Source organism: Triplophysa rosa, linkage group LG2, assembly GCF_024868665.1.
Source record: "Triplophysa rosa linkage group LG2, Trosa_1v2, whole genome shotgun sequence".
NCBI lineage: Eukaryota > Metazoa > Chordata > Actinopteri > Cypriniformes > Nemacheilidae > Triplophysa > Triplophysa rosa.
In genome coordinates this window covers 17,681,347-17,693,384 of record NC_079891.1, presented here as the reverse complement: position 1 = coordinate 17,693,384, position 12,038 = coordinate 17,681,347, and the positions used below count along the sequence as shown (strand labels likewise).

The 12,038-nt window shown below is 40.0% G+C and overlaps 1 protein-coding gene across 2 annotated transcripts in view; it reads right to left on the bottom strand.

The window, feature by feature from the left end:
• Window positions 1-12,038, bottom strand: part of rasgef1ba (RasGEF domain family, member 1Ba) — a 40,509-nt gene that overhangs the window by 2,748 nt on the left and 25,723 nt on the right. For both annotated transcript variants that reach the window (XM_057322235.1, XM_057322228.1), the window contains exons 2-12: window positions 11,467-11,649; window positions 11,184-11,306; window positions 10,861-10,998; window positions 7,552-7,764; window positions 7,297-7,371; window positions 5,690-5,785; window positions 5,420-5,522; window positions 3,977-4,056; window positions 2,280-2,375; window positions 424-519; window positions 47-170 (exon numbers count right to left, since the gene is read on the bottom strand). In XM_057322235.1, coding sequence (XP_057178218.1) covers window positions 47-170; window positions 424-519; window positions 2,280-2,375; window positions 3,977-4,056; window positions 5,420-5,522; window positions 5,690-5,785; window positions 7,297-7,371; window positions 7,552-7,764; window positions 10,861-10,998; window positions 11,184-11,306; window positions 11,467-11,643 — 1,321 coding nt within the window. In that variant the 5' untranslated portion in view covers window positions 11,644-11,649. The remainder of the gene's footprint in view (window positions 1-46; window positions 171-423; window positions 520-2,279; window positions 2,376-3,976; window positions 4,057-5,419; window positions 5,523-5,689; window positions 5,786-7,296; window positions 7,372-7,551; window positions 7,765-10,860; window positions 10,999-11,183; window positions 11,307-11,466; window positions 11,650-12,038) is intronic.

Here is a 12,038-nt window from a genome sequence, read left to right as displayed (position 1 = left end):
TATGGTATGCCAAAATTGGTGCACCATAACTGAAAAGCCATCTTACCATCTTCACTGAAGACCGGTGCGGTCAGGAGATACTGCAGAATCTTGCGGTCTCTCTCAAAAGGACACTCCACTTTCTTGCACGTCATGAACTCCGTCACTTGTTTAGCCAACTCCCAAAATTTCTGCATTAGGGAAAAGATCATTTGGTCATTTCCTTTGTTTTCACGTATGTCACTACAGTCACATGGTCTCTGAATTGATGCCCTTGAAACTTCATTTTAAAGAGATGCATACGTCAGTGAACTAAATCTGGATCTTTCTGTTGCTATGTAACAGTTTTCTCAACTGTCTATTGTTATTCAGCAGAGGTGACGGCGGTTGTTTCCATGCATCATCTCAGCTTGCCTGTGTGCCAGGCCAAACAGAAGAAATTACCTCAAAATTGACATGTCCGGTCGGTAGCCTGTTGGAACATCCTTCGTTGAGGAAGTAAATGTCTTTAATCAAGAGACTGAAGAAGGGAATAACAATCTGAAACGGAAAAGAAAAGGGAACATGATATTACACAAGCATTAGAACCAATCAAAAGACAGACACAAATAGTATAAAACATATTTTGGACAGTGAAGTCTAATTTATAAACTTTTACTCCTGGGTGAACAATAGGCCAAGATTAAAGCATGCACAGTTTGAAAAAGGGTTTGTTGAGGGTTGGCACGCAAGATTGTAGGTATGGATGTAATGTTGTTTATTTACAATAACCAATCACAAATGCTCTTTGTTCTCCTACGTTAAGAACATAAGAGTCAACAGGTGAAATGCCAGCAAAGACTTAAGCAGAACGAAAACGTCACTGCATTTCGTCATCATTTTAGGCAGACTTAAAGAAGCCTGTTCCGCCAGTATGCATGAATTAGCCGTAAGACACAAGTATTCAGCTTCTTAAAACCTACAGCGCAGAGCACAACTGGATCTACCAGACTGAGTGCAATAACAATGATGCATAACTCAAAGAAGTGCTGACGTTCATGTGAGGCAGAAAACTAAACTCACATGCTATGTATACAAGCTGATTCTGCTACAATACAAATCAATAAACAAAGGTGCGACAAATATAGATGCCTCACCCCTTTATTAACTAAAAGTTTTTAAAAAACAACCTGTCTACCAAGGTGTGATGTGTGTGTGCATTTATGTCTGCATTAGATGCACAAAAAAGTGGTGCACTGAAAAATCGAAATACTACATAACAAAAAGTAAACTGTAGAAATGTTGCTGACAATTACGCTATAAACAGTTTAGTTCAACAAAATCTTCAAAATAAGTGCAAAAAGAGGTCAAAAACAAAAACAAGTCGATGAGTTGAAGACCTTAAGAAAGCAACAGTGCATTCCAGACTGTACTGTATGCGTTTACAATGGAAATTCCTGTTTTGGAACATATCTGTTTTCGTCACATATATTTTTCAAGTAACCAGCTTGGTCAAAAGCAAAACAGCTCTGACATGGGGAAAACAAAACAAGCGACAAGGCCATTTTAAAGCAAAAAAACACTCGTCCCTCTTATGGAAAGCAGAGCATTCCACAGTCGCTCTGGAACATTCTGTCACATCACCCAAACCCATGCAACCCTCCCTAACCATTCAAGACGCAAAACAAGTCTTAGAAAGTTTAACAAAAACAAACAAATTCTCCACATTACCCAAACAGTCGCATTTTAACGGAAACAACAATGTTGAGTTTCTCTGTCAAAGGCTCAAGTGATTTTGTTAGGCGACATCGCTCAGAACAGTTTGTTAGCTGGCCGGTTTCCATGGTTATAGAAAAGGGAACAGAGAAAAGCAACCAAAATGTCCCATTTGACGTCTTGCCGTGGGTGCATAGCCCACCATATACGGCACAAGCGTCCTGAGCCCTGTTATTACATAACGATTAAAGAGGCCAGACGTTGCCTCAGTTAAGAGTAAATAAGAAGATTCTGGATTGGGGCGATAACTCAGTCTGTAAGAGACCAGATTTTTAGATGGTCTTTTTGTTTTTAGATCCCTTTAGTCTGATTGCTTTAGCTTCTTTGAAAAAGCCAATCACAGGCATCTTTGACGTCATTTGGTTTTATCATTAAAAAATGTAATTATTTTCACTGCTAATTTGTGGCTCATCTACATCAAACACTGTTTCGCTATGCATGCATCACCCAAATCAAACACTTATGAAACCAATGTTGATACGATTTATGTGAAAAAACCCTATAAGGACAGAAAATGTAAAAAAGGAGAAGAGAAGTGAATTTACCTTCTCTCTGTTACTATGAGCAGTAATGGATCTCTGAGTGGCTCCACGCAGTGCTGTTCTATAGTTGTAGAAATTGCTGGAAGGATCCATTTGGTGCTAAGAACAGAGAAAAAACATTTATACACCAACCCTTAAGAAAATGTAGACATTTACATGTACAGAATGTTCTATGAGCACTAAACCTATTAAAATTGGTTATTTTTTGTCAGAACTACTGATCCAACCAAAGGCCACATGAGTCACTCTAGTCACTGTTCACTATGAGACATTCTAGAATGGGAACCATGTAAGATGATCCATCTCATCTTATCTCACTTTATTAAACTTTCTTAGCCTGAAGGTAAGACACCATTTCTTAGTCATCTTAAATTATTTGGAAACACATTCTAGTTTTACAAGACCAAATACACCAAATGCAAACTAAAGTCATCTCAGGTGAGCTGGAGGTGGATATCTTTCAACTTTGATATTTGAGGTTTTGACTCCATAGGGAAAGCAAGTGGCTCTCTAAGCCTATTATCCTTCAATCCTTCTATTGTCTTGAGTGAAGAGCAAAAAAAGATGAAAAGAAAATGAGAAAAGAGACAGTGACGTGTGATCCACCAGGATACAGAGCTCAAGCTGAACCTCCCTCAAGACTACACGTTCAGTCGGTATATATTCATCAAAACGCTGTAATCCTCCAGACTAGACAAAACCGTGTGTAGATACATGTGTGCAGCATACACAAGCCGTATATCAAGTTCAAGGGCCTTGTGTGTCTAAAGATAAATCAAGACTTAAATAAAACCGCCTCTAGACAGTATACAGTCAGCAGACGCAAAATTAAAGCCTTAAACGCCTCTACCCCGCAAACGCTGCTAAAAGCTCTATAAATATTTGCACACCCACTTCAAGGGAGAATTGCTGGGGTTTACAAAAAATGATAAAACAAAAGTAACAATTCCCACCCACTGAAGATTAAAACTGGAGAGGATTGCATATTGTTGGGTTACATGCATTAATGCATGTATGCGTCATGAGGGCCACAGGTCGGTCACACTTAACACAGCATCAGTCTTCGTGATGCCACATTGTGACACACAGTGTGCTGCATTATTCCCACGCATGCGGCCGTAACAGCCACTACAAACTTCTCTCGCTCTAGGGAGTCAAACAGATAGCTAAACAGGGCAACAAGTGATGTGCAAAACCACAAAATATTGTAATTGACTACACTATAAAAAAATTCACCAATTTCAGCTGCCTTAACTTTTTAAGTTAAATCAAATTAGCTTTATGAGTCAACTGAACTTAAATTATATTGAACTGACTCAAAAACTCGAGTTGTAAAATACAATTGAAGTCACTTCAATATAATTTAAGTTCAATTGGCCCATAAAGCTAATTTGATACACACTTACTGTATAAAAACTATTTTTAATGTATTATTGCTCACAGGTGGTTAATTTAGTACAAAAGCAGTAATTTGATCAGTGTTCCTTAAAAACATGATCACCTTGTTAAAGTTAAAAAATTTGATACAAAAAGTCTTGTTAAACCAAGTGACCTTTAATTGACTAGTCGGTCAGAGGATTCCCACAGACGCTATCCATCTCATCCAAAAGATGAATTTTTTTTTTTTAGATTTAGATTCAATTTATTGTCATTGCACATGTACAAGTACAAGGCAACGAAATACCTGATGTAATACATACCTCCAAGATATCAAATTTGGCGGTTTTGACTTTGCCCCAGGTCTTCTTTAGCCGTGACACTGGACTCATGTTCATCCCGGCTGTAAAACACAGAAACAGACAAAGATCAGCACAGTTTCCTGCCAGAGGTGCAAATTCTCAATAGCCAATAGAGCAGTCGGGCCCATGAGCCTACAGGAAAAATAGCATTAGCAGAGCATCATTTGCCTCAGACAATAAAGTCAGCTTATGGTGCAGAAGGTCACTGTAGTCTTGTGCGGTCAGCAATAATGACCAGATGAGGTCATGGTGTTGACTGCAAAATCATTAGGGGTGAGGTCGAGCAATTGAATTCTTCTGTACTGACGAGACTATCATTTTTCACGATATCTTTGTTTTTGCCAAAAATAAAACCATTTATTTATCTATCCTTAATTCGCTTGCTTTGGAAGCTATAAAACACAGAAATGAACTGATGGGTAAGTGAAAAATAATCTGACACCAAAACACAGTCATTTCAGTTCTTTTCTTCCCCAAACCCAACAGCTTGAAGCCTCGACAAAAGCAACAACGCTATCTACAAAAGCGCCATCTGATTCTCGACGTCTACAGAACCATTAACAATCTGTCTGTACTAACAGGTGTCAGGCCCAGACCTCCACCTCCGCACTAACACGATTCCAAGCCACGTGCAGACGCTCCATTCACGTCACGCAATGTACGCAGCGTCCAAACAAACACAGGCAGGATGGGATCAACCTTTCCCATGACTTGTTTGTTCTCTTCCAGTGATTTTAATATCTGCCCTCAATCTCCAGGGAGAGGAGCTTGTGTAAGAGCCTCGGCCCGTAGGCTCGTCTCCAGGGAATGATCGGGGGATAGACAGCTGGTTCCACTCCCTCCCTCTCTCCCTCTACCCCTCACTTATTGAGTGCAGGAGAGACTCATGCTATTGGGTTGGTCAGCACAGCCCATCTGCCTGAGGGATGACGAGGCCTTCGCTCCAGCTCACACAGGCTGAACAGCTGCCTCCTCTCCTGGCTTTCTTTTCCCCTCGTTTCCCTACCCATAATACTGCAGGCACGGGCCAGGGTGGGCTGATAGCATCAGAGGCCTAGATTGACTTATTGAGTGCAGCGAATTATTATTTTATTGTATTTCTATAATCCTTATTAAGTGTATTATAAGCCAACACAAATGTAGGGAGGCAAAAAAAATGTAGTATCAATGGCATCCGTAAATGATGAAAAATTGGGATTGATCTATAGATTATTATTTTCTGATGTATAGTGTTTGTTTTGAGGAACAGTTGAGACACAAACACAAGGATGTTAAGAACACAACAGCAGGGATTACAAAAACAAAGTTCTGTTATAAAAGCTAAATGCATTTCCTAGATATGTTTGTAAAGAAATAAAATGACTATAAAAACTGCAGTGCTGGAAGGGATGATGAAGTACTTACTAATGATGGCCATGAGGGAGTTGAAGTTGCCGATGTTGAAGCACTCTCGAGCCACGTCAATGAAGAACTCGATGACTCGTGCACGATGTTTCTTCTTTACAGGCTGTGTGATAAAACCAAACACCGTTACAAAATTACAAAACACTTTTTATACAAATCTGCATTCTAATACTATATATAATCACATTAGAATGGCCTAATGTACAACACAACTTGGAATTTGCATACAATTTAAATGGTCATATTAAGTCATATTGAACAGATAAATACCATGCAGATCTCTGTCGCCACAAGGTAGCTGAGCCTGTTAAACCACTCTACGTAAGCCTCCAGGTTACTCGCTTTCTTGTGATCACTGAAACATCTCTGAAAGAAAAAAAATTTCACAGGTCAGCAAAATCATTCAGATTACATGTAGCAATGGTGCTTAAATATAGCAAAAAACTTGTACCACTGATCATTATTACTATTCCGCCATTTAACCCTTTGGGGCTCCTTGTTTATAAATCTCACACAAAAGTGACCAAACACCTGAAATCTTTGTACTATATATTTAGTTCAATCATTCTTTTTAGTCATATCTTTGTTAATTATGTTTTGGGAAATATACGGTTTGTAATACTTTTGCAATAATTATGATCTGTTTTCCATTAAATATAGCCTTATAATTATATAATATAATATAATTATATAATATTTTTCCTATGGAGGTCAGGAGTAAAAAGGTAGTAAAAAACATTTTTACAGAAGAGTACCAGAGGGTTAAAATTAGAGATGCACAGATAATAAATTTCTCCACCAATACTCACAGCAAACTATTTAAAGCGATATCTGCAAATGCCGATACTGATTCTGAAGATTAAATGAATATTTCTTTACTTTCTGAATGTTATTATTTATTAATATTAAACATCAAACTGGTGATGTTGCTTTACATTTACTATATAGAGAGCACAAATTCATTGCAAATTGATTGACAGGATATATCGGCCCTGATCATTGGCTGTCTTTAAACTATTGTCCAATAGTGTGAAAAACGGCTTTTATCGACCGATACAGATCATTAGCGGATATATAGTTGAATCTCTTGTTAAAATATGTTTCACCTAAAATCTAAGCAGTTAAAATCTTTGCCATGATTTTTAAAAGTGAATCATCTTATGACAGAAAGGAATATGTGTCTGATGAAACTTCATGTAGCATTCCCAACCCAAAAACAAAGGAATCTGAGATGAGTGATGATCTCCAACAATGCAGATTGAATCAAAGAACTACTTTACCCTGGAGACCCACAACGCTCTGAGGGCCCTGCACTATTGTTTATGGAATATGTGCAGACAATCCGTCTGAAAGCATGGGTCAATCACTCTCATTCTACGCATTCCTAAAGTCTGTCTGTCACACAATACCCAATACACCCTGCTCTGCGCTTGACGGACAACATCAGAGAGCTACGGCCGGCACAAGGACCCTCTAAAGAGACGCTGGTCGGAACAAAAGAGAAATGACACCAGTGCCGACCTGCCGTAGACTGTTGCCTGGCAACCATCTTCCACAGGCATTCCCAACGCAGGCAGGGCTGAGCAAACTTTTGGCAGGTTATTGTGAGAGAGCAGTTGCTTTGGCCACAAAAGAACTCTGTGAGGAACGTGAGGAGGGAAACTTGGACAGCGCTAGAGTAGACGTGGGTGTGAGGAATGTGCTGTGAACACTGTGTGAAAAAGGTGACACCGTGTTGACCCTGGGAGTCAACGTAAATATTGGGTGTATTGATTTGTCAGAGTCCAATATTTGTTGTTTTTGTCGCAGCGAGGGGGAAAGAAAACATTTACGCTCGATTTATTTTTAGTCAACCTCAGACAGGAAGCGATTGTTACCTTGTCATTATCAAGAGGGTCTTTCTGGGCAAACGCCTGAACAAATTCCTCCGGTCCGATGTAGCTGAGCCTTTCCTGAAAAATAAAGTTAACAACAATGTAAACTTTTCATTTAGTCAAACCAGTCACCTTTAAAGTATTAAACCATTAAAATAACTAAACAGATTAATGATTAGGTAAATAAACCAATGCACACTCAACTGTCAGTTGACAGGAAGAATGTAAGGTCATGTAAACTGAAGCACTCCCTCTCACCATTTCGATGTGTGTGAGTTGTTGTGCCAGGGTAAAAGGGTCACTGCAGATGGTCAGAATGTCTCTCTGGATGGACTGAGGTTTGGTCTTCAGCACGGTCAGTCTGTCAGTCACAGAGGAGTTGATCTTGGCCAGGGCTTCCTCATATTGGCTTAGCGTTGTGAGTCTACGGATCAACGTTTGTGTCATCTGTTGAACCGCCTTACGATAGATCTGCAGACAGAAAGATCAGGGGTCAGAACATATGAGCGCCAGGATTTACAAATATGCTTTTATTATACAGTAAAAAAAATTACAGCGAAATGTGTCTCACACTGATAAGGGCGCTTAGATGACATTTGATGACATGGATTTTCAGGTATATAATCATGAAAAAGCTTTTTGCTCATGATTGGTCAGCTGTGAAGGTGGTTTAGCTGAGAGGGTTTCTGTATATGTTACATAAGCTGCTAATGCAGGATTACGACCAAACCCTCACAAATATCCCGCAGCCTCCAGTTCCCCTTTAAAACCTTTGAAACTTGACCCCACCATCTTGTGTTATCTTACGACAGGAGCATGACACAGTTCTGGACTTCTGAAGCATTAGAGAAGAACAGCGGTCAGGCACTATTACTCAACAGGCACTATTACTCAACACTTGAAAACATCTCTGCGTATGTAAACAACCTGCAAATGCAGTGACATTCTTTTCTCAAATATTTTTATCGGTGTTTTTATCAGTGTTGCTTTAGTTTTAACCTTTCAGAAAAAAATTAAAGCACATATTATGCAAGCGCATATTGTGAAATGGCCCTTTCAGAAACACATCTAATGAGAGTCAAGAGAACCAAAAAAAAAATCAGACAAATTATACATGACTTCCATAAGACCACTCATTGAGGCAACCCAAGACTAGTCCATTTTGAAGCCATGTAGTTTTGCAGAAAATGAGTAGATAAAGTATCAAGTTTACCCCTCGTACATTTCACAACGTGTGTGGGATTCAAAAGCCAGCAAAAGAGGTTCTCTTCAGGCTGCTGAACCTGACTCTGACGTACAGAAAATAAAAAGCGGCCTATCAATCTGTCTCATGCGACGTTAGCGGGACATAAATCCTTCCGCCCCAAACAAGCTGCATTCTTGTGCACTCTACCACATTGTGAAGATGCAAAATTTAGAAAATTGATGGTTTTATGAGAGTTACACCAAGAGTACTGGAGGACATGTTTAAAAGATCACAGAGAATTGTAATAATTCTCTCTTTAGGTCCCACCATGTTTTGAAACGTCTGTCATCACAAAAACTGAGAAAGGAAAGCTTATTTTTAGCATGATTCATGCAATACCCAGCTGACATTTTCACTTGTTGTAATCAAGAAAGCTGAGTGTCGCCTCTACATTTTTAACGCTGGCACAACAGCCGTCCTTATGGCACAACCTCAGAGCTCAAGAGGATTTGTGCAAAAGGCGTCCATATGTACGCCATAACACAGACTGGTTAAACTGCCTTTCTTAAAAAGAATACCACATGCATAATGACGATCTACGCTGACCAGAAGCCTGAGGACCAAACTGTGGTCTGGAGGCAGATGTTACGACATCTATTCTCAGCTCTTCCAGCAAAAGCCCGAGATCTTTTACGGAACTGCCAGTTGGGAAGGCGGCAAGTCATCAAACTGCTGGGAAACTCAAGGTGCAACTGAGGTCAAAACATAGAAGCCCTAACTGGAAACCACTGTAGTGGCCTTGTTATGATGGGCTCCTAACACTGAAGAGAGAGGACACTTGTGACAAATGTGCCCAGTCATCTCAGATGGGTCCATGTCTGGCTATAAATACATCAATTGTCTATTGTGTAACTGTAAATCCCCAGTCAAACGCAGAGATGCGTTCTACTGTAACAGAAACTCTCATTAACACGATTCGCTTACCAGTACATACCGTTCACTTGGTGGTGGAAAATGACATGGAGTGAATTACATAATACAGACAACACATTGATCCGTGGTCTGAATGAACGCATTCTTTGTGCCTTGACACAGTTCTTGTACATGCACAGATACAAATCTACCAGACAGTCAAAACAATACATTTCCCCCGCCCTGCCCACGTAAGAGATGTAAGCCCATTGAGACTGTTGAGTTTATTTTAAACTTAGTGGAAGAAAATTTGACCATTATTAAACATTCTCTGTTTTCTTTTGTGCATACATCTGGTCTTATTAGCTCATCAACCCCTTTCGCCTAAATTAGGAGGCGGTACAACGTTGCACACATTTCCTTCATAAAGCTTAGCAGGGCCACAGAAGGTCATCGATCGCGTGTGTCAGGATAAAGTAGATCAATAGCCACACATGTTTCCTACGCCGAATGAGTCACAGAAGGAGGAGAACATTGGTGTCTTTCGGGTTACCGAAATCTCATTCATTTAGATCTGATGGATCGTGTCCTTCATCTTAAACGTCTATTCTAACTAGCACCCTGCTGTAACTCATTATTCTAATGTTAGCCAACCACATGATGAGCAAAGCTAACGCCAATAAACCTCTTTTCAATTCAGCCTCTCGGTACACTAACAAAATCAAGTGTTCCTGCTAAAGAAAGTCTACAGGGATGTTTGAGGACAAAGCTTTGAGGGCTACCAACTTTAAGCAAATTCAGAAGGAAGTGACCTACTCAGCTGTGGCTGATAGACGTCAAAAGTACACTGGCGTAACGGAAGGCTGATAAAGACACGTTTTTTACCACGAGTTGTGATAAAGACACAACTCGATTTCCTTGTTTAAAAAAAACATTACAAACAAAGAGTACTGTTTTGTTTTTCACCCTCATGCAGATTTAAAAAAAACACACTGGACGACATAAATTATGAAACCAAATGTAATGGAAAAAGTCCCTTTCAGGAAAAAAGCTAAGCTAGTAATGTGGTCACATACAAGTCGGCGCTAATGGAACTATTTATATGCAGCCTGTGGAGGAGCACCAGTTGAGACGAAAGCAACGACACAAAAGAGCTTTCGTCTCGTTCCTCTCGTCAAACCACTTTTGGACTGAAGAGATCTCTCCCCCCATTGCCCAGGTGTTGACACTCTTCTCACCCACTGTGTTAAGTTCTACATCTGAACCGGCTGAATGTTAAAGAAGTCATGCGGAGGTGTTTTACTTCGCATGCGCTAACGGTGGTGCTAAAGAAACGCTAATGGCTTTGCGCAAGCGTTCACACCTTTCAGACGATTTTAAACAAAGCATTGCTCTTTAGCTGACATTTCCTCGAATAAAGTGTATAGTTTCAGAGTAAACTATCGCGCAACACTTGTGGTGCGACTCACTTCATCTCCAGTGCTCAGTCGATGTGTTAGTTCCTTTAGACTCTTCATCATGCGCTCATCCCTGAAGTCATAGGGAAACGTCTCGGTCCACTCGCTGAGCAGCTGCAGGATCTTGGGAGCGATTTTGCGGACTCTCGCCTACAGATAAAGATCATAAACATTAACTTTAAAAAAAGAAAACACTGTAATTGCACTTAAGTGCAACAAACGCACTAATTGTCTTAAATGATATTAGCTTCAGACTCCTAAAGTTACTTATCAATGTAAAACATCAGAATTTAACTACTCTAACCACTCTGGGTAATGATACATTTGTGGTTTACCTTATCAGCCTGAGGATCGCTGAGTCTCTGCTGCTCGACGCACAAATGACACACTTTGGACATCAGCTCGTATGGATGAATGAAGAGACGAGAACTGAGCAGGAACGTAAAGATGTATGTCCTCTGAATACAGAAGTCAAACAAATGAAATCGTAAGTTAGTTGGTCCGAATGATGAAACTTTTTCGTTTTATATATTCATTTACATATCTAAACTTTTACATAAAAAACACATTTTTTTATTTTTTAGGAAGCAGCCTAAAATCTTTAGTGTGTATACTCACATCAGGATAGTATGCCACAGTAGGTACCAAGTGCTCAATGAGAGCTTCCAAGGATCCTGACACCAGATTGTTGTCATGGTAATACAGACCTCCATAGTCTTCTTCCTTGGTCTTGTAGAGATTCTTGTTGTAGCTGTTGGATCCGTACACCGCTGGAAACGGTGGTGTCTGAGGCATTTTGTCCTGTTGGTGGGCATCAACAAACATGTCAGTGTAAGGAGCCTCAGATAAGCCCAAACACAATCAAAAACAGACAGTGATGCATGAACCGATCCGTTAATAGTGATCCTTCCTCCTCATTCTGAAAATTTTGTTTACCTTTGTGTAAAACACAAGGTCCCCAGTATCATTATAGGAAGCCGAGTGGAAAATTACTCATCCTCGGATAGGCGACTCATGGGAACGAACACTTTGGGATTAATCTCAATGTGCAAACACCTTCCCTGATTGAGCCTGAGAGAATCGGCGATTAAATCTCTATTGAGCAGGCATTTCAGACACAGGGCAGAGATTGAAAGTGTTCCACTCACACGCTCTCAAACTAATCCGCCATAATAGCTAATAACAGCTGA